A 26,584-nucleotide genomic window follows, 5' to 3' on the forward strand; every position below is an offset into this window, starting at 1 on the left:
GGTGGCGGGAGCGGGATTATCTCAGAGCTGCCATTCTGCCGGCTGTACGCCACCGCTGGAGAAACAGCCAGCAATGAGCTGGGGGGTATTCAAGATCCCAGGTGTGCTTTGCGCCCTTTTGCACTGTATTTTAACACATGTTCAAACCGCAGCGTTTCTACCCTTTCTTTTTCATTTTACCACGAATAATCCCTACCGCTTTGACTCTTTGCATCTGACTTGAAAGCCAGGGTTTTTTTTTTTTTCTGCTGCCTCCCCTTGGATGTGGCATTGGACTTGACATTTGCACAGACTCCGGCAATTTTTGCACAATTTATTGGCTTTCTGTACATTTATTCACTCTTTACCACATCACCTGGCAGCTGGGACACAGGCTGGGTGCCTCTATCCCAGCTCCCCCTCTTTGTTCTGAGGGCTCAGTCACCCCATGAGGGGGTGAGGGAGCCTTTTTGCTGGCTTTTCAGGAGATATAAAGCACTATTCGGGGGAGCACACACTATTGTTCCCCAGGTTCAGCAAGGGGAGATTTCCTTTTGGCTCTGGCCATCCTTTGAATGAGGGGGTGTTAGCAGAAAAAGCATGGATTACTATAAAAAAAGAGATGGTTCTGCTGTACAGGAAAAAAAAAACCCGCAAACCTTCCCAATTGCAACAGCCCAGTGGGGAAAAGCACAAGGGCTGCTGACCCCAGACAGGGATCTTCTCTCTTACACCCAGAGGACAAGATCCCCTCTAGCAGGTGTTCCCATAAAACATGGGTGGGCAGTCATTGCTGGGCACTGTCACACACAGAAAACACTGCCCTGGCTGCGCATCGCCCCTCGCAGCAGCCAGAGCCCGGGCACAGCTGTTTGCAGCATGATAAGGTGGGTTATGAAACACGCCGAAGTTGTTGAACAAAAGAGGAGCTTTGGGCTGTTTCAGCTCCTTTCCAGAGCCCAGGGTGGTTTGACAAGGGGAAGATGGATGGGAACGTGCCGGTCTCTTCACGCAGCAGGAGCCTTGCCTCAGAGCAGCATGAGACGGTGGGAGGCTGGGACTGTCTGTGCTGATAAAACCAGCTCCCTGCTCCAGGCCGGACATGGTTTATGAGGATGCAGAGCCCCGTAACTGCCCCGGTGGGTAACAAACCCAGCCATCCCCACCTATGCTGCAAAGGGAGAAGACAGCAGCTTCCCTGTGGTGGTTGCCTTTCTTTCTGGAAAATGGATGCAAGACAGGGGTAGTGACCTGCACTCCTGCAAATGCCTACGTTTCCATAATTCCTATAATTTCATTTCCCTGGGCCCAAACCCCTGTAATCTTCCTCCACAGCTTGTTTCTTCCCCTAGGCGTGCAGAAGAGTGGGCCTGGGCCTGGCTCCCCAACAGCTCACCAGGGGGACAGCTGGGTGGCTTCCCCCCCACAGGACCCCGTGTTCTGTAGGGACGTCGCTGAAACTGGGGCTGGAGGGGTTGGGCTCGGCCAGGCCGCAGCAGGGATGACGGGCTTGGGGAGCCAGGCCTGCCCTGACAGAACGGGTGCGCACCCGCCACACCGCTTCCAACATGGCGGCGCAGCCCACCCGCCACTCCCAAACTGGCTGCCACGAAGGGTACTGCGCATGCGCCTGGTCGCCTCCGGGACAACTACGCATGCGCCATACGGCTGATGTCTTTCCGGCCCTTATTTGAGGGGTGGCCACTCTCTAGATGGCGGTTGGCTTTGCTGCGCATGTTCAGTGTGTTTTGCCGCTCCCAAGATGGCGCCGCGGCAGTGACGGGGGGTGGAAGAGGGTGTCTGCAGTGGGACTGAACGGCGGAGTGCGGCCCCAGCGTCCCGCAGCAGGATGATCCCCACCGAGGAGGTGTCGGTCCGTAGGAGGGAGATCGAGGACAAGCTCAAGCAGGTGGGGCTAGGCTAGAGATCTGCTGCGGGATCTGCCCGGGGCCCGGGCCCGGGCTCGCAGCCCCAGCGCGTTGCCTAGGAGACAGGGCTGGGAGCTGGCCTGGAGGTCCCCACCGGGCCTGGGAGCGTCCCGGGACCCCCTAAGGGCCTGGTCCCCCTGCTCCGGGCCTGGCAGCATCCCCAGGTCTGCTTCAGGGCCTAGGGCCTTGGTGTTCAGGGTCCAGGGGTATCTCTGCCCCCCACTTCGGGCCTGGGGCCATCCTCTTATGGCCTGGTAGCTTCTGGGGGCTCTCCCTTCAGGTCCTCGGATCCAGCCTGTGAGGCCAGCCCTTGCAGGCTGCTATTTGTCCCCTATTTTGGGGCTTTGGTTGCTTGAAAACAGCCCTTGGTGGTTGCTTTGTGTTGGCTGCTTGAGTTCACAGTGTGTGGGATTTGGCTGGTGCCTGTGCAACACCTGTGTTGTGCTGTGGCAGGGAAATGTGTGGTCAGAGTCAGCGTGCCTCTGTGGTAAAGGTGTTAATTTTATATTGCGCTGTGACTTTAGCGTACTAAGGCTTGTGGGCTCAGGGTATTGGAGGGAAACAAGTAATCCATAGAAACCTCACTCCTTATGTTATTTGTCTCTTGCCTTGGGTCAGTTGCCCTGATTTTTATTAAGAGGTGGCATATTAAAGTGTGGCCTCGGCATCAGACTAAACATGGTTTGCTGCAGTGTTTACCAGGACTTGTAAAAAGCTACATGTAATGTTTAGTCACTTAAATGTGTAGTGTTTGGAGTTGAAGACTATTTTTTTATCCTACTGACAGGAAGAAGAAACTCTGTCCTTTATCAAAGAGAGTCTTGAAAAGAGTGACCAGCTTACAAAGAACATGGTAAGGAGGTCCTTGAAGTTCAGTCCTAATGTTGGGCCTGGGTTTACTTTTTCCTAGGAGAATCTGTTTTCGAGGCTGTCATTATGCCCATCTGAGGACTGCAGAGTAATAAACCACTTGCTCTGCATCTGTGTTGTACATTTCAGTGGCTGGGCAAAGTGGAAAACTGGTGAATGTTTCAAGCCTAAGCTGTTTTCCTGGGGAGACGAGGGCTCAGAGCTGGTGGCCTGGTCTCTTTACAGTCTGCCCTCTCTCTCTCTGGGGAAGAGGTATTAATAGACCCCAGACTAGTTTGTGCAACAGCATCGTGTTGTTGCTTCATAAAGTCAGGTCTCGTTTGGAGTTTGAGAGTGTTCTGTTTAAGAGGTAGACAGTAATTATTGTGCTCTAATTGCTTGTAAACCCTCAGCTAGTATAATGTGTCCAGTTTTGGGCTCAGTGCTTTAAGAAAGTCATAGGACACCACCAGAGAAGTGTGGAAAACATAACATAGGAGTGAATTTTGAAACAGCTACATTTTGGTCTAGAAAAGATGACATTAAGGCACCCTTCAGGAGCTCACTAAGGTTTTCCACCTTTCAGAAGCATTATTGCAGTCCCTTTTAAAAACCACGGTGGAAAAGAAGCTTCACTCTATACTGGTCCTGTACCTTCATGTTGTGCATCTCATGTTTGGGTCTTAGTGGGATGGAGCAAAGTGGCTGCTGGTTTATGTGTTTGTTGCTCTTTTACCTAGGGCACCTCCAGGCATTTTCTGTGGGTTTGTTTCCTACTGTCAAATAAAATTTTGCTCCTCCTTAGTACTGTCTTGGAACACAGGAAGTTCCATCTGCATATGAGGAGGAACTTCTTCACTTTGGGGGTGACTGAGCACTGGAACAGGCTGGCCCAGAGAGGTTATGGAGTCTCCTTTTCTGGAGATATTCAAAACCCACCTGGATGCAATCCTATGCAACATGCTCTAAGTGATCCTGCTGTAGCAGGGGTGTTGGACTAGATGATCTCTGGAGGTCCCTTCCAACCCCTACCAGTCTGTGAATTATTTTCATGCTTTACAGACATTTAATTCAAGACTGGCCCATCTCTGTATGACAGGTGATTGTTTTGTAATTTTTAATAGAAATTGGGACGTAGAGGGATTAAATAGTGTGCCTAAGGATCCATGGCAAATTAGTAGCAGAGCCCAAAAATAGAAGCTGGGACCCGAATTCCCTGATTGCCCTGCTCTAACTACTATCCTACTGTATGGATCCATCTGGGAGGATGTCCTCAGCTCTCTCTTTCTCTCTTGGTGTGTAGGTTTCTATCCTCTCCTCCTTTGAAAGTCGCTTGATGAAGCTGGAGAACTCGATCATCCCTGTCCATAAACAGACAGAGAACCTGCAGCGCTTGCAGGAGAATGTGGAGAAGACCCTGTCCTGCTTGGATCATGTCATCAGTTACTACCATGTGGCTAAGGACACAGAGAAGATCATAAAGGAAGGGTGAGTTGAGCAGCTAGAGCTTGCTGGAGAGCTTTCTCCTATGGGTCTTTTTGGACAGAGGTAGGAGCTGACTCCACACACTCATGGTAATGTTCCTTGTACCCTTCCCACGCTCTTTCCCACCACCAGTCCACCAGAAAGCTTCCTGACTTGACCTTTAGCAATCCCCAGAGGGCAAATTCTGCTCAGACTCTGCACTCATGTCTTTTCTAGGTTTTGCACACATGCTGCCATATGAAGCTCATGAGCATTGGTGGCTTCTCTTCTTTCCTCTGCCTTTTTCCCAAACATTCTTCCTGCCCTGTCAATGTTGTCACTGCATCCGGGATGAGTCAGAACTGTTCTGGAGCCTGCTTTCAGTCTGAAGGAGGGTGCTGTGATGGCCCTTCTCTGGGGTGGGATGTGCAGCTTCCTCTACCTTTTCACCAGGGCCTGACTGGGAGGGGAAGGCAAGACTGAGAGTTGCATGCTGCTCAATCACCGGTGCTTCTGCACTTGCTGCGTGGATTGGATGTTCTGCTGTGGTGTTGAGTGGAGGCAAAAGGGAATCCCATGATCCCCTAGTTGAAGAAAAGGGAATTGAAATTTTCCTTGTTATTTTTATCCTGAGTTTGGTCTAGTGCTTTCTTTGCTTCTTGGGGCACTGCTTTTTATTTCTGGTTTTATTTTCAGCCCCACTGGGAGGCTAGAGGAATACTTGAATTGCATGGACAAAATCCAGAAGGCGGTGGAATACTTCCAGGACAACAATCCAGACAGCCCAGAGCTGAACCGTGTGGTAGGTCGTGGGTCTGGAACCTGGCACGGGTGAGAGAGGGACAGACATAGCCCTGCCACTTGCCCTCTTGCTGTGAGAGGCTGACGGGCTTGCTGTGTGGGGAAGAAGGTGTTTGGGCACAGCTGAAGAAATGATTGTTCTGTTTTCTGTTTAAGTCTGCATTCAGCAGCATTGCTGCTTGCGGTGCTTTGCTCTCTTTGTGCATTGCCTCGGTAGGACTTCTGAAAGCATCTCTTGCACATGTGGTGGAGTTGATTGAACCTCCTCCTGAGTAGCTCTTGTAAGTCCTTCAACTGCTTGAGCAGAATGGGAGATCTGTTTAAATCCCACTTGAAAACTGAGCAACTACCAAGCATTTTTTTATTTAATTCACTTTAAAAGTCTCTTAGTTACAGGCATTGTTGGACTTTGAAGCACATGGTACTTGACAGTGGTTAGAAACACTGCAGAAAGATTGTTCTTATGCAGAACTACTCATGAGTCACTGATTACAGAAGCCCTGTGCTGCTTCTGTCCTGCTGTTTTGTGCCAGAAATCCCTCTTCGAGAGGGGCAAGGAGTCCCTGGAATCAGAGTTCCGCAGCTTGATGACACGACACACCAAGCCAGTCCCACCCGTCCTCATCCTGGACCTGATCAGCGGGGAAGATGAAATGGAGACGCAGGAGGAGATGCCTCTGGAGCACCTCCCGGAGAGTGTCCTGCACGATATCATCCGCATTTCTGGCTGGCTGGTGGAAAATGGCAGGAATCAAGGTTGGCAGTGCTGCATGTTGTTCCCTTGTAGTTTTATATCAGGCGAGTGCCCTCCAGCTGCTTACCACACATGGTTGAGAGCAAAAGTAGAGTGTCGAGGGTTGTGTGTAGCATTGCACGGCTTGGTTTGTAGATCGCACACCTTCAGCCATGAAGCCTCTGCTCAGGTACTGCTGTGGCTGATAAACCATGCAGTGCTAGCAAAACTGGTGACTGCCTTAGTGACACCTTTTAGATGAGTAGTTCAGTCTCCTTTCAATCACCTTCTTAAGATGCTGCTTTTCTTTTTTTACAGCGTTTGTAGCGAGAGTGAAGTGTGGTTTGTCAGTTGAACAGAATGATGTGCTGGTGGATATGATGAGAGCAAAAGCTGTGTAAATAAAGCACAAATTATCTTAATGGATAGTCTGTCCTATAGCAGAAATCCATTTAACTTGCATCTGTAGTGCCTTCTGATGGAGCTGCAACTGTCTAGTGCTGCAACTGTCTAGTGCTCAGGTATTATAAATATGCAAGACACTGATCACTTATTCCCATTTGGGAGCTATTTATGAACAGAAGTTTTTCCATTAAATGTGACCAAGGGCAGGGGGAAAGCAGCACAGAAGACTTTCTTCAGTCAGTACATGTCTCTTCTTTCCTGTTCTGTAGCATCAAAATTGGATTGAATACATGACTTTGTGGACTTGTTACAGGAAACCTGTGCTTTCACATACCTACAGCTACTAGAATCACTCCCACCTCAATGATTTACTTCTGAGTGGGGATTACTGTGCTTACCAAGTATGATGAACAACTTTAAAAGCTTCTTAAGAATTTTTCCCATGATCAAAGGCAACTCAAGCATGTATAGCATATTTTGTTAGTCAGTTTGTATTCTGCTTTCAAATGATGAATACCTCATTTAGTTCCTGAGTGCCCTGGATCCTGAGAACTGTATAAAGTCTCTCATGCTAGCAGCTGAGCAGTTGGGAGACATTTGTGCAAGACACTGTCAATGCATCAGTTCCACAACTGATGTGCTCTTGGTAGTGGTGCACAGTCTTAATGTCGTGTGTGGTGGGAGGGCTGGAATGAATACTGCAGGGGGAGGAAGAAGGAGAAGTTTTTGAAAAAATAGGAGAGGCCCTGGGAGGGAAAAACACTTGGCGCCCTACATAAATGCTGTTAAATCCCCTTAGGGGCACAGGGTGTTCCAGGAAAGGTTTGGTTTACTGTATAGCGTTCCGTGTTTTCTTATAATCTTGTTTCTACCTTGTCTCCATAGATTTCATGACCGTTTACTTCCAAATCCGATCTGTCCAGCTTGACCGCTCCATCAAGGGGCTGAAAGACCATTTCCGTAAGAACAGCTCTTCCACAGGGGTGCCGTATTCCCCTGCCATTCAGAACAAAAGGAAGGACACCCCCACCAAAAAGCCAATCAAGAGACCGGGTGAGTCCCTGAAGCAGGGATCACCATACTGTGTATCCTCTTGCCTGGGTATTGAACATGTATGTGCAGGCCTTCTCACTGCTGAGGTAGCCTCTGTGTCCAAAATGTGCTTTTAGGACAGGAGCAAGGGGGGGGATTTCAGAGATAAGCAGCTTTTCTCTGCCCTGGATTCAGCATTGAGATTACAGACTTTTTCTGCCTTTTTCTGTTTGTCAAGTCATCAGGTCTGTTGTCTGGGTGATGTAAAGGGAGGAGAGGGGTCCTGTATACAGGGAGAGAAAAGACCGTTGCCTTAACAAAGGTGATGAGTGAAAAGAGACCTGAGAGGGCTATAAAAGAATATGATCTGAGAACCACTGTTCTCAGCCTTGGAATATGGAATATAGCCTGTGCCACATCAAAACAGAAAACTCATCTGATAAAACACATCACTTTGATCATTAGTTATGAATAAATTATTATTGTGCTCGGAAACCAAGAACTTGTCAGGAGTTGAGATGGGGACTAGATAGGTGCCTACAGAATGAGATCCAGAGTTGTCTGAATTTTGGAAGGGCTGTTAAAGCTTTTGCATCAGCCTATCTCTGGAAGAGCTACGAACGTTCCACCTCTCCTCATAATGGAGTTGTGCTGCATTTTCTGTAGCTGGTGAGGCCAGTCGCTCAGGTGTAGCGGAGCGCAGAGCTGGAGTTCCTGTCTCTGAAATGTGCCATCTAGTGGGAGCACAGCCAGAAGGAGGGCCAGCAAAAGCTAGCATCTACCTCCCACAGCAGCACAGTGATGTCCCTCTCTGTGTCACAGCACTTTGTTGTCTCCTCTGTAAGAATAATGAAAGTCAAAAAAGTTCATTTTTCTGTGGGTTTTCCTGGCAAATACTGTCCTAGCCTAGTATTTTTTTTTTCTTGTGTTGTCCAAATACTCTTACTGGGTTCAGGAAAATAGTAAGAAATGTGGGTAGGGACTGGGAATGGATGGGATGGGCAAAGGGAGGAAACGAAATACCCATTTTAATTGTGTTGTGTTTATTTTTATAATCCCGATGTGAATGCAGTCCTCATCCCAGGTAATGTGCGTCTATGTGTGCGTGTGCCGGCCCTGGTGCTCGCTCTCTTCACTTCTGTGTGTGGAGAGGCTTTGCTGGGCCTCTTCTTGCTAAAGCAGAGGGTGTGCCTGGGATATTTGGAGAGGGAGGGCTGCCTGGGGAAGGCTGTGACATCCAGAGATCACCCCTCTGGTCTCTTCAAATCAATCTGTGCCATTGCTGCTGTGCCCTGGAGCTGTTCCTGAGAGCTGATACTCGAGTTGCAGTTGGTGAATGCAGTCAGTCTGTGCATTTCCGTGGATTTTCCCCTGTCAGCAAAGAACCACCTGACAAGGAAATGTCTCGCCTCGCACCTGACTTTTCCTCTGGAGTTCAGCAGATAGTTATTTGCAGAAAAATTTGCCCCCAGTGTTGGGAGACCTGTAGAGGACAATATCCTCCTGCAGAGGAGAACTAGCTATGCTGCAGATGGCAGAAAAATACTGTTTAAAATTGCTCTTAAGCATGATGGCTGTCATTTGTGTTCAGCTCCTGAACAGTGGCTCCTGCCCAACAGCATGATTATAATGGGTAAAAAGTATTTTTGTACGGTTCAGTAGCTCTCTGCTGCAAAGATGCCAGATGGGGATCTGTAGTTGAACCATGAGGAACTCAGGTTGTGGATGCTTCAGATTTGGCCCATGGTGCTCAGTTACCACCTAATACTGAAAAGATCCCTGGGTTTTGATTGCTATGAAGTCAGCGTGGTCAGCAGATGTTTCTGAGCAGCCTGGCAAGTGGTAACACCTACCCTGTGCTCTAGGTAAATAGTCAGAGATGGAGGAGATTTTTTTTCCATAGGAAGATTTAAAAAAATCACTAGGACTTTTTTAATGAGTCTCAAATCTTGGATGCTCATTTAGAGAGTACAGAAAGGAGCCTGGACATTTAAGAGCACAAGCATTTGATCCCTACAAACATGGCTCCTACAAATTCGATGCATTTGGGCATCCAAAATTACTTGCCATGATGAATGTTTTGGCTGTAGATTTGCCGAGTTTTTGCCTCTTTTTGCCCAGTTTAATTGGCGTTTATGAGATGGGCCAGGTAGAAGACACAGAGCACAGTCTGAATGCAGCTACAGAGCTGACAGTGTATGAGGGAAAGCGCATTTCAAATGATCAATTGGGCTATTGTTAATCTCAAGGAAAAATAGTGGCTAATTTGTCTCCACTCTTCTGTGAACAAGGATAGAGAACCAGACTGGAGCTCTTGAAGGACAGGGATGGTTAAACCTCATGCACTAGCCGTCTTTTATGGCTAATAAATTGTACTAAAGTGAAATTAAGTAGGGGAAAAATAGTATTTTAGTGGAGATTCACTGTTTTTTCTGCAGTTCTATCGCCTTTCAAGGACAGCTCATGAGGTGGAGGTCTAACACCGTCTCCACGCTGGCACAGTGACCCTCTTCATAGCAATGTTCATCTGATGGTGTTTGATTCCCCTGATTTTAACCTTTGTTCAATTATGGACAAAGAATTTTTTTTCCTGTACTATTGCTTCAGTAAGTAAAGTCAAGTCCCACCAAACTGTGTTTCAGACAAGGGGTCGTCTTATTGTTCCAACAAACTAGTTGATTTCCTTAGTCCTTAAGGAAGAATATCCCAGTGCACACCCCAAGCACACTTTAACCTATTGCGAGGGATAAATAACAAACTAAATCTGATGTGCTATAACCTGTTTACCCACAAAGCAAAGCACAAGAGAGCCTACAGCTAAAGTGAAGGTGAGGTATTAGGGACAGGGTGGAAAAAAAAAGCAGACACCCCCACCTTTTCCCAATACTACATTGGATTTTGGAGAACACACTGCATATTCATGTATTGTTTCAGATGGTCTTCATCTCTGTTACTGTTTTATTTTTTGGTGTACCCTGTACCGTCTTCTGTTGTTACAGCATGCAGTTGAAAATCTGACTGGTGGAGACGCTTCTAAATAGAGTGTCTTTCCTTAACTGAAACTTGCCAAGTCAAGTTGAACTGATGAAGCAATCTGTGGGCTTTTTTTTTTTTTTAGTAGTTTGCTGTTTGAAATGTGAGCAGTCTGTCTCAGAGGGCAAATGTATTCAGATTCCCAAATCATCCTGCTGCAAAGAAATGCACATAAAATATAAAGGTGATTGCTTCTTTGTGATGCCTGTAGACCCAGTGCTCTTTTGTTGGCTTGAGAGCAGCAGGTGGCTCAGAAGCTCTGCATTGCCAGGGAAGGATAGGGCCAGAAAATGCTGGTAGGAGCACCCAGACTGGCTGCCTACAAGCAAAAGCCAGAGAGCTTTAGTCAGGTTTGTAGACTCCTGCTGGTGCTTAAGAAAAGAGGATGTGTTGCCCTTCTGCTTGGTTAGGAAACTGCCTAATGGAAGAGAGAAACAGGAGAACAATATAGAATTGGAAAACTGTACTTCATGTATAGCCAAAACTCACTTTATTTAACAATTGGGCCACAGGAGCAGAAGTTTCAGATGTTTTTTGACCTTTGGGCTTTTTTTGGTCTCCCTTCAAGCTATAGGGGATCCCTTTTCCAGTTTACTTAATGGTGCAGTTTACCTAGCAGTGAGGTGCTACCTGAAGGCAGGCTGTGGAGTCTTTGTGTGGCAGAATAAAGAGTCTGTTCCCGCTTCCCATATTGATCACTGCCTAGCCTGAATGCGATGTTTTCATTAGTAGCTGAAACACCATCCCGTTTGGTTTGCGAGCTGCCTAATAGGGGAAAACAATCATGGAACAAAAGCATTTGGCTTCCACTAGAATCCATTAAAGCCTAATTACAATGCTAAGTAAGAGGGATACAGCAGCACTGAAGTGATGCCCATGAACACTGAACACTGTGTGTGTCAGTGTAAACACAGGTAATTGTGCTTATGCAAATAAAATGCAGCAGAATCGTTTCAGCTCTCATCTGAGAAGAAACCGTCAGGGATGGGCTGTGGAGACATGCACTGAATACCTGTGAAGTGAGATCCTATTGACAATAGCAGCAGTTGTACTGTCTGCTTGGCTTTCACACCAATTTACCCCCTTTTTTTTATTTCTCTCTCCCCCCCCCCCCCCCCCCCCCCCCGATGCTTGAAAGTGGGAAAGATGAAAGAACTGGTAGAACAGTGCCTGGGTTGAGCTGCTCTGCACCAGCTAGGCCATGGTAACAGCAGTAGGAAAGAGCTCAGTGCTTATCTCCTGAGCTTGCTACAGCCCTGTCTGCTCAGAGGAACTTGATGTTGTGCCCAAGTTCTCGAGGTTTCTGAAAGTAGCTAAGAATAAAGTGGAAGTGTCGGGTGTGAAGAGCATTGGGAAGCTTGGAAGAAATGTCATAGCCCTCTCATTTGATCATATGGCAGAAGCTAGGAGCAAATGTAACAGCACAGCAAGGATGTCAGGCTTCCCACCTTCCTGGTGTGGGTCTAGAGGGAAGAAGTTTCCTGCTGGAAGAATGTGGTTTATGGATATACTTTTTTTTTTTTTCTTCCCTCTGCTGAGTGGTTGAGAACACTCTGAACTGGTAGAAGAAAAGTATTGCCAGTGAAACATTACACTTTAGGAACCATGTTCTGTTACTTAGTAAGCGTACCAGGTTAAGGCAGCTTGGCAATTCAGTGGGAACTTCTCTCTCCTTGTTCTCCCCCATTAGAGATGCACTGTCTGGGGGACCTGATGTTTCCTTCCCCCTGCCATGTATCCCTTTGTGGGATGAAGCTGTCCTGCACCCCAGGATGCTGTTCTGCAGCAGTCTGTACTTGGGCTTCCCCTCAGGATAGCAGTCCTCAGCATTTGGGCAGCCAACACTCATTTCCAGGCTGCACTATGGCTCACAGTTACTGCTGGAAGTAGGGGGTTTCTGCATGTTTGAAGGATTTATTACTTTAAAGCGGAAGAACAATTCTTAATTTTGGCAGCAGCATTTTTATTTCTTAGATCCTTCTTCACTTACTCAGCCCAGTTCTTTTTCATCTGGGTCTCCTATAGAAACTCCTTCTACCTTCCCAAAACTTTCTGTTCCCTGTTGTGCAGGCAACAGCAGAGCTCTGCTGTGAGAGGGTGTCCGTGTGCTTGTGATAATTGTAGCTTGTTGCATGACAACTAACCTTTTAATGTGGAAGCAGTGCTTAGTCTTCAGTTGTCACACTAATGCTTTGTTTTGTGCTTTCTAGCTGTATATCCAGCATTGGCTTTTGTTCAGTTCTGTCTGGTTTTTGTGTGTGTTAAGTATAAATCTTTTAACCCACTGTTATTTTTTTTTCCATGGTTTTAATTGATTTGCAGTTCCTTAGAAGAGGAGTGTTTGGGGGATTAGGGTGACTTAATGTGAGTTAGACATGGGTGGGCAGCATCCATTATTCTGTGATTCCTGTGATGGGAATTGCTGCTGCAATTGCTCTCTCAAGCCCAGAGGTTGTCACCCTTTTATCGCTTCCTGTAATGCCAGGGATCATTCCTTGTCTTGGCTGTGGGGCTCCTCATGGGTCTATATTGAGCATGCTCAGAAAATGCCCCTCAGAAGGGCACCTCTTTCTGCAACTCTAACTGACCGGCTGCGATTGTGGCTCTGGGGAGCAGGCAACGTGTTGCTAGACAGGAATTGTTTGTACTGCAAAGCCCCACTTCCACAGCTGAGGGAAAGCAACAAACCTTTGGATGCAGAGTACCCACTTAAATAAACTCATTACAGAGAAGGGTGCTTTGTTGCTTCCCTTCTCTGATCGTGTTTTCTCGCCCAGCCATGCCACCTCACCAAACTGATTTGAGCACTCCCCGATTCTGTAACCTTGGCTGGAATTCTCCCCCTCCCTCCCCAAGCAGGGAAACAGCCTGGAAATGCCATTGTATCTGCACACTTGGACATGAGTTTGGGGTTCACGTTCCTGTACTGAGCATGCTCATTGGTGCCCAGCATCCTCTTGCTGGGCCCAGGTGACTTGCTGGTGGAGGGCTGGTGTTCTGGGTTTGTTTTCTTTCACTCATTTTCTAGGTCTTCTTGTCTCTTCTCTCTGGCTCTGGTGACAGGCACGATCCGTAAGGCTCAGAACCTTCTGAAACAGTACTCTCAGCATGGTCTAGATGGGAAAAAGGGGGCCTCTAACCTCATTCCTATGGAAGGTAATCACAGCTCTAGCTACTTTACCCTTGAGTTTCTCTGTGTATCAGCCTTGCTTTTCCATGTGCAACTTCCATTATCCTGGTGCTTGGTGAACAGCATTGGATAAGTACAGCTATCCTTGAGGAGCCAAGGAGATGCTGGAGGGCCAAATTATTTTTCTGAATTCAGTGTCTGAATTTCAAAGTCTCCGTAAGCATGAATACCTGTGGAGAGGAATGTTACTTTAAAGTAGTTGACCCACCATAGCCACCTGGCTAATGGAAGCTCTGCTCTGATGACATCTGCTTGTGGTGTTTCTGTTCTCTTTTTCTTTTTGCCTGGACTTTGAGACATTGAGTTTCCTAGTGACCTTTCCAAACCTGATGCTGAAGTGTCAGACCACAGCTAGCTCAGTGCATCGTGCCTGTACATCTTCTCTGTGGAGACCTACCTAAATGGTTGTCTTCCGTATTCTGATGAGGTTGTAACTGATAAGGGAGGTCATTTGCTTCAAAGCATCTGTAGGACCTTTCTGCCTCCTGCTATGTATGCATCCAAAGTAGATCTCTTCAGCACCTGCATTCTCTAGTCTGCTAAATCCCAGATGGTGACTAACATCACTCATTTGGGGGGAAAAAATTCTCAGTGCTGAGCAGGAGTTGGGCTTTGAGTTTGGATTTGTAATGGTTGTGGGTACAAATTGGACTTCTGGTGCCTGCTATCCATTCAGAACTTATGACAGGAGGTTTCAGGGACTCCTGTGGCCCAGCAAATGACTTAACTCACACTTCTCATCAGGTTTCAAACGGTTGCTACTGCTACATAGCCCAACAAAGGGATTTGGTCAGATAGCATTCCTGGGACTGTGTAGGGAAAAATAAGTGTTCACCAGATCAAATAAGCCAAGCTTGAAGCGGCTTCCAGCCAGTGTGAGCATCCATGCTGTAACCACCCTGGATAAATTGCGCCTTCTGTTTGTGCCGGCTGACATCTCACTAGGTCATGAGCATGATTTACGAGTTAAACACCTTTCCGATACCCTGAGCGACAAGCATGGGCCGGCTGCTGGTAAGTACCGTGTTGTCACTTCATAACAAGCTGGCTAACATCCCTTCTTTTCAGCATGTTTCACAGTAGTTTTGTAGCCAGTGGCTGTTCATCTACATGGGCAGTCCTGGAGCATGGGCTTTCTCTGGCTAAGAAGCTCTGGCTCTTCTCAGTAGAATTCACTCCTACTAATCCCACACACCCCAAGCCCTCAAACAGGGAACCCCAACTTTGTTCAACTAAAGACTGGTGGCCACCATGCTGAGGGGCCCTTTCCTATAGGTAGCTACTGGCTTGTTCGGTGCTGAAGTGAAGCAAGCAGGGAAGGGATCACGTGCAGCATGCATCGCTCTCCACCGTAGGTGGTCTGTAAAACCACATATGTTTGTCCCTTGCTGACCATAACTTTTAAAAGATCAACCTGAGGGACCTGTCACTGTAGGGAAGAATTGGTTCTTTCTCCATCAAAAGTTGCAGATGTTGCTGGGAGGAGGGAAGCAGCAGCAGCTCGTAGCTTAGAAAAGGCCTCTCTGTGTAGTCGTGCTGTCCTGTAGCAGTTATTACAGGGGTCTGAGTAATGCAGGATGGTGTGAATCTGTCTGTGTCCTGCTGATGTGTCCAGCTAGTGGTTGGCACAAGTTGGTGTGGGCCTTTGTATCGTACTGGCAATTCTCATGCCTACCATGTAGGTTCTTTGCTGGATCTTTGTTAGAGACATTTATATGCTAGGACTTGAATATTTGCATTTGTATGCAGCATTGTGTGGCAGATAGCTCACCTAGCTGTGCTGATATTCCTGCTTCATAGGATTTAAATGTTCATCTGCCTGTTTTTTATCTTCTGCTTCTGCCTGTGGGAAGAGGTTGGCTTCCAGGACAGCCTTGATTTCCCAGAAATGTTGATGCAAAATGGCAGTTCTTCATCTGCATGACGGATGGAGATAAAGAATTCTAAAAATACAAGCAGAGATGTTGAATAATTCACCTCAGACCTTCCTGAGTTTAGTACTCTGTGTTCAAGCCCTTGATTAAATTTAGCCTGTATCCCAGAAGAGCTCCAAACTTGCCTTCTGTCATGAGGCTGGAAAGAGCTGGTGTCCCGATGCACCCGTTTCCTGAACTGCAGGTGACTTTGCCTCCTGCAGGGTATGCATATCCTCCCATGCACAAACCCAGGGGGCAGGTTTGGTGAGAAGATCACTCTTGTTCTCACGCCAGGATGGGTGCAAAGCCAGAACTGCCTTTTCCAGAAGAACTTTGTGCTCCTTGTGTAAACCAAGGCCTTGGAGTGAGAAGAGCTGCTGGAAGTTCAGTGCAAATTTTGTTCTCTCTTAAAGCCATCTTGCCCTTACAGGGAGGGATGACGTCTTCGACATCGAGATTGATGCATACATTCACTGCGTTAGTGCCTTTGTCAAACTGGCCCAGAGTGAATACCAGCTCCTGACAGAAATCGTCCCGGAGCACCACCAGAAGAAGACCTTTGATTCTCTCATCCAGGTCAGTTGAGCCTCTCTGCTTGACTTGTCTTGTAAAAGTCACACACAAAGTCTATTTTCTTTTTCCCTTCCTCTTCATTGTGAGGATGTGGATTCCATCAACCTGCTGTGGGTGCCCAAGAGCACCACCGCTTCCAGGGTTGTCCTCCAGGACCTGTGCAGGGAACCGGGACCTGTACAGGGAACCGGGGCCTGCACAGGCCCTGGGGAAGACATGCTCAGAGTCACTCTCTGGGTATCGCTAATGACCTATCAGCTAAATTGACATCCTTAATGGGTATCCTGCATTGAATCCCTTGTGCTGTGGCAAAAGTCATGCTGCTTCCTTCTGACTGGCTTTGTTCCAGGAGTCATTAGACAACTTGATCATGGAGGGGGATAACATTGTCTCAGCTGCCCGGAAAGCCATCATTCGACACGACTATTCAGCTGTGCTCACAATCTTCCCCATCCTTAAGCATCTCAAGCAGATGAAGCCAGAATTTGACCAGGTCTTGCAGGTAAGCATGATGGAATCAGAGAGGGTCCTCTGTGGCTTGGGTTGTCTGGAGAACTTTTTCAAAGGATGATCATAGTGGCTTTGAACAAAATCATACAGCTTCTGTCCTCCAGCATGGACTGGAAGTGACAGCAATGCAGCTTGCTCCTTCCTGTGATGCTGGACCAGTACCTCTCAGCAGTGGTTCTCGTCAAGTCATGAGCTGGTGATGGACTGTCTACAGTATTCCACTGTATAGGTGGCCTCTGAGGTGTTTCATCTCTGGTACTGTTGAGCTTACTTTAGACTGTGCTCACTGATGTCTGGAACATGGGCTGCTCTGAGGAAAGCCTCCTTGGACCGTGCCACAAAGTTCTTCAGGTATCAAATATGGCATCCAGGTTTGGCAAGGCTCCTTTCTATCTGCTTCCAGCTGGTGACTGTGATGCACCAAGCTCCTCTATCAGGTACTGCGTAAGAGGAAACATGAGAGGTAGCAAATCCTGGTCACTGTTAGGGTCACAACTTCTTCATCCATCCAGGAAGGGAATAATGCAGGATTTCACACATTGTTGATGATGCTGTAAATATTCCCCTGGTACATGGGGAGTTGAGAATGAGATGCTGGGGTGGGGGATAAGGGAGGGTAGGTGCTGGATGAAAGATCAGATACTGTTTGTTTTCCTTCTCTGATCTGTTACGGGACTATTCCAGGGAACTGCAGCAGGCACTAAGAACAAACTGCCAGGGCTGATCACTTCCATGGAGACCACTGGTGCGAAGGCACTTGAAGAGTTTGCAGACAATATTAAGGTAGGATTCTCCTCAGTGTTCTCTCTAGCAAGATCAGCAGGCTTGGAAGAGGGGTTTTCTGAGCAGTTTAACTTTCTGCTTTCCATGAGATCACATCGTATCTGAGTCAGTAGGCCTGTGCTTGCTGGATCGCTTTGGACAGTAAGCTGCAAATACTGAACACTGGGTGCTGATTGCAAATACAGGAGGCCTCTGCCTAAGACCCTTAACAGGCATACTACAAATAATTTGGTACGAGCTTCCAGGCCTTTGCTGATATCAAGTCAATCTCAGAATTTAATCCTATTTAAAAAGAAAGGAAAATTGCTGACTTGAATACCTTGGGAGGACTCGGGTTAAACTGTCCCTGTGTGAGGTGGGCTTGGTAACTGCACTGCCCCGTAGGTCAGCTGAACTTTAGATGGTCACATGCTGAACAAACCCCTGTGGTCCTGAGCTGCTGGTGCAGAGGAGTTGTGGTTTCTGAGCACCAGGAGATGGCACTGTGAGAGCCAGGTCTGAGGATGAGAGAGGCTGGATATAAACAAGCCTACAGCTCACTTGCAGCAGCAGTTATATTGTAGATGCCTTCAGTTCCCTTACGTGTTTGCCTTATGTCTCTCTCTTCCCTTCTTAGAATGATCCAGACAAGGAATATAACATGCCAAAAGATGGAACAGTTCACGAACTTACCAGCAATGTACGTGATGATGATTTGAACCATCATTTGTCAGGAACAGCCTCTGAAGAGATTTTTTGAAAAAGCAGTAGGGAAATTTCTTTTCTTAAGTTAAGCTGTCTTGGTATTGGAAGGGCAATTAACTGGCTTCCATGGAGAGATTAGCTAGTTACCCTTGCTAAGCCATGATGTGACTATGTGCGTAAAACCCAGCAGCTCAAAGGCTTTTAAGCTGTGGGGAGACAAGTGGCCCTTCGTGATCCTTCGTAGCAGAGCATAGGAGGTGCAGTGTCAGTTGCTCATAACGTTCCTCCCTTGCTTCCAGGCCATCCTTTTCCTACAGCAATTGTTGGATTTCCAGGAGACGGCGGGTGCCATGTTGGCATCGCAAGGTACGTGCATGGGGCTTGTTTGGGCATGCTGTTCCTTCCTCAAATTGTCTGGAGCTCTTCCCTAAAAAGATCAAATCTCAACATGCACTGTGAGCTTGTTCTCCTCCTGTCCTTCACCCTGTGGTTTGTCTTGTCCTCCAATCTGCCATGACCACGTAGTTGGTTATCTGGAGAACTCCAAGGGATGCAGAGCGTTTCCCTGCTGGCCTTCCACACTTGCTCCTATCAGGTACTCTTTGGATTGCTAATGTCTTCTGCGGTATCAAGAGAGGATGCCTTAATCATTTAACTTCAAATCCGACACTGGACTGGTCCTCTGTGACTACTGAGTGAGGACGGTTGGTCCAGCTGAGTTAGCTTTAGTTAGGCTGTGTGTTGATGAATTGCCACATCCTCTGGTCAGAGTTTAACAGTAGCAGCAAGAATATTCTCCTCAGCTCCTAGCCATGGTCAAGCTGGGACTCCTGAGCTATTCGTGTGCCATGTGCCCTAACAAAGAGACAAGATTTAGCTATGCCCTCTAGGATGCTAAAGAGACTAGTTCCAGAAAGAAATTCATAGATCAGAAGCTGAGACCTACTGCCTCATGTAACAGGATGTTGCTGCATATCAGCTAGAGCGTGATTCTTGGTTCTGTGCAGAGCAGCAGCTCCCAGCTCTCTAGTGAGCCCTTGGCTTTGGTAGAGCTCATGCTTTCAAGTAGGTTGGAATAGAGCTGGATGGAGAGGTAGAGAACTGGAGATTCAGGGGGTGCAGGGACCTGAGGAGGCACAGGCCACTGGCTGGTGTTTGGAGAGGGCTAGGGAGCCTGTTAGGAGCAGGGGAAGGGGGAAGCTCACAGCTGCCTCCAGACTTGTATCTGCCATTCCTGCTTGGAAAATTCTGACACTTCTAAATTAAGTCAAGCTAGAATGTCTCTGCTGCTTGCCACATCTCCTCTAGTCACTGCCTTGTGCCCCCTCCACTTGCATGCTCAGAGCCTCCCAGGCCTTGACTCTCTTTCCTTCTTGGAGAAACCAACTGTTTCCCATGTCCTTCCTTGATGGTGATGTCAGCACTGTTGTTTCAAAGTCTTGACACGTTATCATGCAGTAGAGATCTGTCATAGGAGCTGATTCAAAAGGTAGCATAGGCTTTTTTATTTTTTGTATAGGTCATATAACAAAATGTGACCATATCCATGACACACAAGCCGTTTTCCTTTTTAATTGTGGCTGGTTCCATCAGGTATAGAGGGATCCTGCTGTGTAAAGACAGCTTGAGAAAAATGCCTCTTTGCAGTCTGTTCAATTATTAAAGCTCAAAGTCAGTGTAATTGTAACAGATCTGGTAACTTGGGCTGACGTGCAGTACCTCAGAGCCACGCATGAGATGACCCACAATCCAAGTATCATAAATCCTGTTCTCTCTGTCTGCAGTCAGGCCTTAGGGACCATCTGCTGCCAGATGCTTCCTGCTCTCTGCCAGCGTTGTTCTCATGCAGTAACAGCTGTCGCTTGTTCCAAAAGCTAGGCCTGGCCCAACACAGGGCACCCCATGCAGGGCAGAGCGGCTCTCATTTTGAATGACACTGGTTACTGAATGTTGGTCAAGTTGTGCTCCCTGTCCAGCCATGGACCTGACATCATCCTAGAGCAAGCATCATCAGATCAGAGGTGGTTTTGTCAATGGAGTTTAAGGGGGGAGCTGCTTCTGCAGAGGCATTTGCTTTGGGATGGTGACTTGTCCCCAAGGATGCCTCTCTCTACTGACAGCTTCCAGTTACTAGCTCAGGTGTGGGTGTCTGGAGTTGGGTTAGATAACTCCCACAGTGATCCCAAACGGTGGGAAATACATGCAGTTTTTTCTGCGATGTTTGCCTCAAATGGTAGCAAAAGCAAAGCGGATCAGTTAAATGCAGTGATGCCAATCCCTTGTTCTTGCCCACTGAACAGCTCTGTAGGGCCCTATATAGCCATGCAGGGATGCTAAGGTGCAGAGTGAGGGTGGGATGGCTTTGCTCAGGTTCTTGGGAAGGTTATATGGACTGTGCAGTTCATTTCAAGGACCAGTAAACTGCTGCTGGCATGAGGGGAAGCTTTCCTTTGCCTTGAAAGTGGGTTTGAACTGATTTGGAATGAGGTGTCTTGCTAAATACAAACAATGACAATACAAACAGTGTCTCTAGCAGGGGAAGGAGGTTAGACTCTGCCTTTCCTCTGTGATCTCCACTCCATTTGTGGTCTTGGAGGAACTCCTGCCTGCTCTCCTGCGTAGCTGTCTGTGGCTGCTCTGTGTTAATATCTGCTTTGTTCTCAAAGGGATGGTGGTCTCTAACCTGTCTTTTTGCACTTTGCATTTCTTTTTCTCTCTCCTCCCTCCCCTTTTCTCTCTGCTCTGCCTAATCTTTGTAGTTCTTGGGGACACATACAATATTCCTTTAGATCCCAGAGGTAAGCAGACTTACCCACATGTACCTGTTCATATTGCCTCGGACTCTGGTGATGTATGTCAATTCTTTATCCTCCAGGAGTGGTAAATAACACATAATTGAAAAGGGAAAAAAGGGAGGGTAAGTAACTCTTGCCAGTGGGCTGGAGAGAATAGGGAGGGCTCGTCACCCACAGACAATGAGGGATGCCACATGAGCTGAAACAGGCTGAAGACACTCTCATGGCACTGAATCTCTTTGGCACGGGTAGCAAATTGGCCCAGCTGGTATCATGCTTTATCCCATGTGCGCTCGGCTCCCTATTGTCCAACTCCCAGCAACAGGAGCCTCGAGGCCTTTCCCATGGGGTGCTTATGAACTCGGACCACCGGAGCTAGGCCTGGCTGCCAAACTCTCTGGTGGGGGGAGGAGGAGATCGCTACCCCACGTGTCCCACGGGACCCATGCCCACAAGCCCTTGAGGGCAGAAAGCCATCTCCTATGCATAGACAGAGGAATGTGTGCCAGCCCGGAGTCATTGCTTGTAAGGGCAGGCTGCCATGCTGGCGCAGTCCCTCGTGCAGAACCGAGCAGGCCCTATCAGCAGCCATGGGGATGGCTGAAACTTTCCAGAGCCCTTCTGCTTGTTTCAATTACTGTTGTGTGCCTGCTGTTAACAGCTCCAGCTTGTTTGTTCTCTGCCAATTTCTAGTGCTTACAAACCCTTTTCAGGTGATGGGGGAGGGATGGGGAGGATGTGTTTAATGACTCTATTTCTGATCAAGAGGATGTCCTCTAGCACTAGGAAGGAAAGGAGAGATTTCTGCCAGGGTGCTCAGCACTTGATGCAGATAAAAGGATTGAGGGGTGCAGAGTTCTTCCACTCTCACCCTGGATAAGCTGCTGGCAATCGGCACTGAAGCAGGGAGCTAATTTCACTGTACAGGAGCTCTGCACTAATTCCATAGCAACAGGGACGAGGCTTATTTGAATAGAGGCAGGCTGACCACACATACCCCCCCTTCCCCATGGCATGTTAACTGGCCTAAGACTCTTTTCTTTTCAGAGACCAGCTCTTCAGCTAGTAGCTACAGTTCGGAGTTCAGCAGGCGGCTGCTGAGCACCTACATCTGTGAGTACTCAGCACACCTTCCCATTTCTGCCCCATTGGCTGTCCTTTACTTAGCTCATTCTTGGGTGAAGGGCACAGGCTGTGTCTCTTACTCCCTGTGATCTTTCCATGTTTGGGCTGAAGTCTGATGAGAGGGATGGAAAAAAGGGTCAAACTGGGAGTTTCAGACTGTTACAGTTAGCCAGGACAAAGCACGGTGCAGCAGCTAGTTGTGCTGCAGAGCTTTTGTCAGCAGTTGCCTCCAACAACCTCACCCAGTGCTTTGCACCTTCAACCCCACAGAGGCTCCTAGCTGCCAGAGAGGCTCTGTAAAATCTCAATTCTGTGTTTAACAATAAGATGAGTTCACGGTACTATCTTGTGCTGACCTGTTGCAATGGGGATCAGGGCTTTTGGCTCCTTTGACATCTCAGCCTGTGTCATCGTAAGGCTGTGTCTGATTGCGGATGCTGGTCCTGGGACTTAGTCTGAACACAGAATGCAACTGTATTGCCAGTTGTAACAAAGGCACTAGTTTGCAGAGGGGCTTTGGTGGCTCGCTGAGGAAAGACCTGTGCGAGACTTGTAGGATTGTCAGGTACATGTGATTGTACTCTCATCTGCACATACAGTTGGGGCTGTGCTGTTTGCTTTGCTGTGGGCCCACAGCGACAGTACAGAGCAGTCGGTTTGGATTGTCACTAATGAGAAGTTTGCGTGCAAAACTTTTTGTTCTCTTTTTTTTTTCCCTCTTGAAGGCAAAGTGCTGGGCAACTTGCAGCTTAACCTTCTTAGTAAATCCAAGGTTTATGAAGACCCAGCTTTGAGTGCCATTTTTCTGCACAACAACTACAACTACATTCTGAAATCTCTGGAAAAGTGAGTGTGCATCTGGATAAATCTCCCTGAAGTCCAGGCTGATTCTAGGTGTGATTTTGGAGCAGAGCTCTGCGTTGAGTGCATTTACTTGCTGGCCTGTATCATCTCTGCTCTTTCTTCTGTTCTTGAAATTGCCCTTTTGAAAGCTTGGCACTATTATAAACATTGCATTACATGAGTGGAAGATAAAAGCTTCAGAGGTGCCTTAGATTGTAGAGAAACCTTTGATCTTGAGAGAACTGAGGACATGGTTTTGGAAAGTAACTTAGAGTGGCTTCTCTCTCCCAGTTAGTGCATTTCAAGGTCCCTTTTATTGTAAAGCTCAGAAAAGAAATTGTTGATAGGGGCTTGAAATGTTACCAACCTGCTAGCAGCCCTGAGAGCAGCTGGCTCACGTGCTTCTTCAGGTTTTTTGTTCTTTCAGGTCTGAGCTGATCCAGTTGGTAGCCGTGACACAGAAGACAGCTGAGAGGTCTTACCGGGAGCTCATTGAACAGCAGATCCAGACCTACCAGCGCAGGTCAGGTGACATCCTCTGCTCTTCCCTTAGTTTTGTCAGTTTGAGAGCTCCTCGGGAGCCAGTGCTTCTGGAGCAGTGGGAGAGAGCAGCCTAAACCAGAAACCTGTCTAAAATCAAAGACAGTTAATCTAATTTGGGAAGGGGTCACTGTGGAAATATTTTTGGGTGTGTATTGTCTGGGGTGGCCTTTGAGTCATGGGTAAAGACGTAAATGTTCTGGTGAGACACAAGTAACTCCTCTTTGCCTCCTTCCTATCTCATTTCAAATGCAGCTGGTTGAAGGTGACAGATTATATCTTGGAGAGAAACCTACCCGTCTTTCAACCAGGAGTGAAGGTGAGAGGATGGGCAAGGACGGTTTTGAAATTATAGAAATTGCTGGAAACATCTTCTCCCTTGTCATATTAAAAAAATACCCAGAAACCTTCTTTATATCTCATGCCAGTATTGCTCTGCAGAGTGAATACTGTGGTTGGGACAAGGTGGAGAGCAGCGCTGACTTCTTATCTCCCCTGCCCCAAATCCATACAGGTCTTTTAATCTCTGCCTCCATTCCTAAATTTCCACCTAACCACATGCTTCTGTTTTGGACTTGCAAAATCCTGAGACCTTCCTTTAGAAAGGACGGGAAGCATAAAGAAGTCTATTTTTATGTCTGTTCTAGCTGAAAATTACCCTCGTTAAACCTACTTTAGATGAAAGCCAATTGCTGAATGCAGGGTGCGCTGCTCACTGCAGCTTTCTCTCCCCCTGCTTTAGGAGAGGGAATTCAAGCCAAATAGGTAGGATGTTACTTAAGTTGGGTGGCAAATACTCATGTTGGAAATTTATTTCTGGAAATGAAATAAAATCCTTTCCCTCCTTGTTGCAGCTCAAAGATAAGGAGAGGCAGATGATAAAGGAGCGCTTTAAGGTAAGGAGGTGTTAGATGGCGTGAGAACATCCCCTAGTTGATTGGGACAGACAGATGCAAGATCTGCCCAAGGAGGAGACCTGTCTGTTGGTGATCAACAGTGGAGGGGAATAATATCAGACTCGGTATATAGACATGATTGCAGACAGAACACTCACCAGGTTTTACTTTGGACAGGGTTTTAATGACGGGCTGGAGGAGCTATGTAAGATCCAGAAGGCATGGGCAATCCCAGACATGGAGCAACGGGACAAAATCCGCCGGGCACAGAAAACCATTGTGAGAGAGACCTATGGTGCCTTCTTGAACAGGTGACGACCTCTCGTAACATTGTCCTCTCTTCTTTGGGTTTACTGAGGTCTTTGGGCACTAGAGTAGCCCGAGCTGAGGCACTTTTCTACTGTCCTGTCTTAGCTTCCCTACCTTGCACACTAAAACATCCCCAAGCTGAACTCTGCCAGTTGCGAACATCTGCTGGTCAGGCTGAGTGCGGGTGTTCTAGCTGGCACGAAGCTCTGAGCCACCCTGGGCTACTCCTTTAAAACTCAGGAGACCAATTGTAACCAGGTCACTTCTTCCCTACAAGATACCCTGTCAGATTCCCGTGCTGGAGCGGAGCTGACTTGTGACAGAGGAGGAGCCAGTGGGTTTCTGCTGTGTTCCAGTCACTTGTCACCCAGGGGTTGTCTTCCCTTGCAGATACAGCAATGTCCCCTTCACCAAGAACCCTGAGAAGTACATCAAATACCAGGTCGACCAGGTGGGGGAGATGATCGAGAAGCTGTTTGACACATCGGCGTAAATCTCCAGCTGCCAAGTACAAGTCAGCGCGCTCTCAGCAACCATTGGGACTCCTTTCCCTCCTCCCCTGCCCCATTGTGGTGGGCAGGGTGTTATACTTGTATTTATCAGATTTATAAACCTGTGGAAACACTACCTCCTGGCTCTCTTTGCCTTCTTCCATGGATCCAGAGCAAAGGCTGCTGTGTGGGCTCTTACATTTGTGTATCTTCAGACCTAGGTATAAATGTTAATGCTTTGGTGTGCAGCAGACACAGTGAGTGTGGAAAACAAAAACAAAACCATACCAAAATAAAACCATGTTATGAGTGAAGTCCGTCTGTTAAGGGCAGGAGGCTGTAAGCTCCAAATGGTGCTGCCTGTTTCCCTGATGGGTTGTGGGAATCTCAGTTCTGTAGGATCCTGAAGGATTTTCACGTTGTTACTCCTAACTGTTAGTTAGTTCAGTGATGGGGCGAGATGCTGATCTGTGGCATGGTGGGGCCTGGCTGTGGTAGTGCCGGGCAGGCCTGCAGTCTAGTTAGGTACAGGGGGTGTTTTACCCCAAAGTTTCGTGAGCTATCCTAGTCGTGGCTCTGTCCTGCACGAGGCAATGGCAGACAGGGTGGTGGCAGGCTGGAGTCATGATGGAGCAGTGAGAACCAGAGGGAACTCCGTGGCGTCCTGACTGGTTGCTGCTCCTCATTGACCTGAGGCAGAGCATGCATAGAAGTGCTCCCATAACAATTTCTGCAGAGAACCTTCTTCCCATCCCTTCTTTTCTTTGTCTCCCATCTTGTCTGATGCATCTCTTTCCTGCAAGCAGCCAGGTCTGTTCCCTTCATTTAACCCATGGGCATCACATGAGAAACAAGCGCTACTCTCCCGTGTGCCTTGGAGCGATGCTGGCGGGCTCTGGACTCTGTCATCTTCGCACCGAGGCCTTTCAGAGCTTTGGAGCACGCATGTTGTTCTGTGGTCTCTGGCCAAGCAGCTCCTGCTCCCACCTCACTTCTGCTGCTTGCTTTATTGCAGGATCTTCTCCAGTATTTGCCCGTGGTAAGGCTTGAAGCCCAGGGTTTCCATAGAGCTGAGAGTGCTCACAATAGCTGCTACTTTGCAATTTGGAGCAAATCCATTATTCACCTGAGCTCGTGTTTACAGGAGTTGAATGTATGCTGGTGTCTAATTAGCCCAGCAGTGGAAGAGCCCTTGTGTCGCTGCCCGGGGCACTGCAAGCAGAGCACGGGGAGGTGGAGAGGACAAGGCAGACTGAAATGGGGAGTGAGAACAGATGGCAGCAAGGTGGAGAGCTGCGTTTTAACCCTTCTACTGCTGTGCATCCACCAACCCTGCCTTTTCCTAGCAAGGGAGGCTGCTCTGCTGGGTGAGTGTCACAGCTGTGAGGGGGGCTGTTTCCCTGGGGAACTCGGGGTTGCACATCCTGGGCAGGATCTGCCCCCCCGGCAAAGGGCAGAGGGGTGGCCCACCTTACCCCGCATCACGCGGGATTTGGATGTTAGAGCCCGGATGAGAACACGGGTCCTGCTGTGGCAGACCCAGCTCCTTGCCTGGGCTGCTGCCTCCACAAACGGCTGTTTTGCAGGTAGCTCCTGGCCTTTCAAAATGCCTGACCTCCTCTTCCTCAGCCTAGACCTGAGTGTGGGCTGAAGCACTACCTGCTCTTGGTAGCACAGAAAACACTTGGTGGGGGGGAAACAAAAA

General features: G+C 47.9%; 1 protein-coding gene across 7 annotated transcripts; it reads left to right on the forward strand.

The window, feature by feature from the left end:
- The first annotated feature begins 1,678 nt into the window (after positions 1 to 1,678).
- EXOC7 (exocyst complex component 7) lies at positions 1,679 to 25,015 on the forward strand. 7 transcript variants are annotated; one of them, XM_054846370.1, is made up of 21 exons: positions 1,679 to 1,888; positions 2,695 to 2,760; positions 4,060 to 4,244; positions 4,917 to 5,022; positions 5,555 to 5,777; positions 7,045 to 7,212; positions 13,288 to 13,380; positions 14,360 to 14,428; positions 15,761 to 15,906; positions 16,253 to 16,405; positions 17,098 to 17,196; positions 17,813 to 17,875; positions 18,180 to 18,246; positions 20,640 to 20,678; positions 21,723 to 21,788; positions 22,526 to 22,646; positions 23,071 to 23,166; positions 23,439 to 23,502; positions 24,038 to 24,079; positions 24,257 to 24,390; positions 24,779 to 25,015. In XM_054846370.1, exons 1-21 carry the CDS (start codon positions 1,829 to 1,831, stop codon positions 24,879 to 24,881), a joined length of 2,163 nt encoding a protein of 720 aa, XP_054702345.1. In that variant the 5' UTR covers positions 1,679 to 1,828; the 3' UTR covers positions 24,882 to 25,015. The 7 variants fall into 7 exon arrangements, with proteins under 7 accessions (XP_054702345.1, XP_054702347.1, XP_054702348.1 ...); XM_054846372.1 differs by lacking the exon at positions 20,640 to 20,678 and having other exon boundaries at positions 1,685 to 1,888; XM_054846373.1 differs by lacking the exon at positions 14,360 to 14,428 and having other exon boundaries at positions 1,685 to 1,888.
- The last annotated feature ends 1,569 nt before the right edge of the window (positions 25,016 to 26,584 follow it).

Source organism: Grus americana, chromosome 18 (genome assembly GCF_028858705.1).
Source record: "Grus americana isolate bGruAme1 chromosome 18, bGruAme1.mat, whole genome shotgun sequence".
NCBI lineage: Eukaryota > Metazoa > Chordata > Aves > Gruiformes > Gruidae > Grus > Grus americana.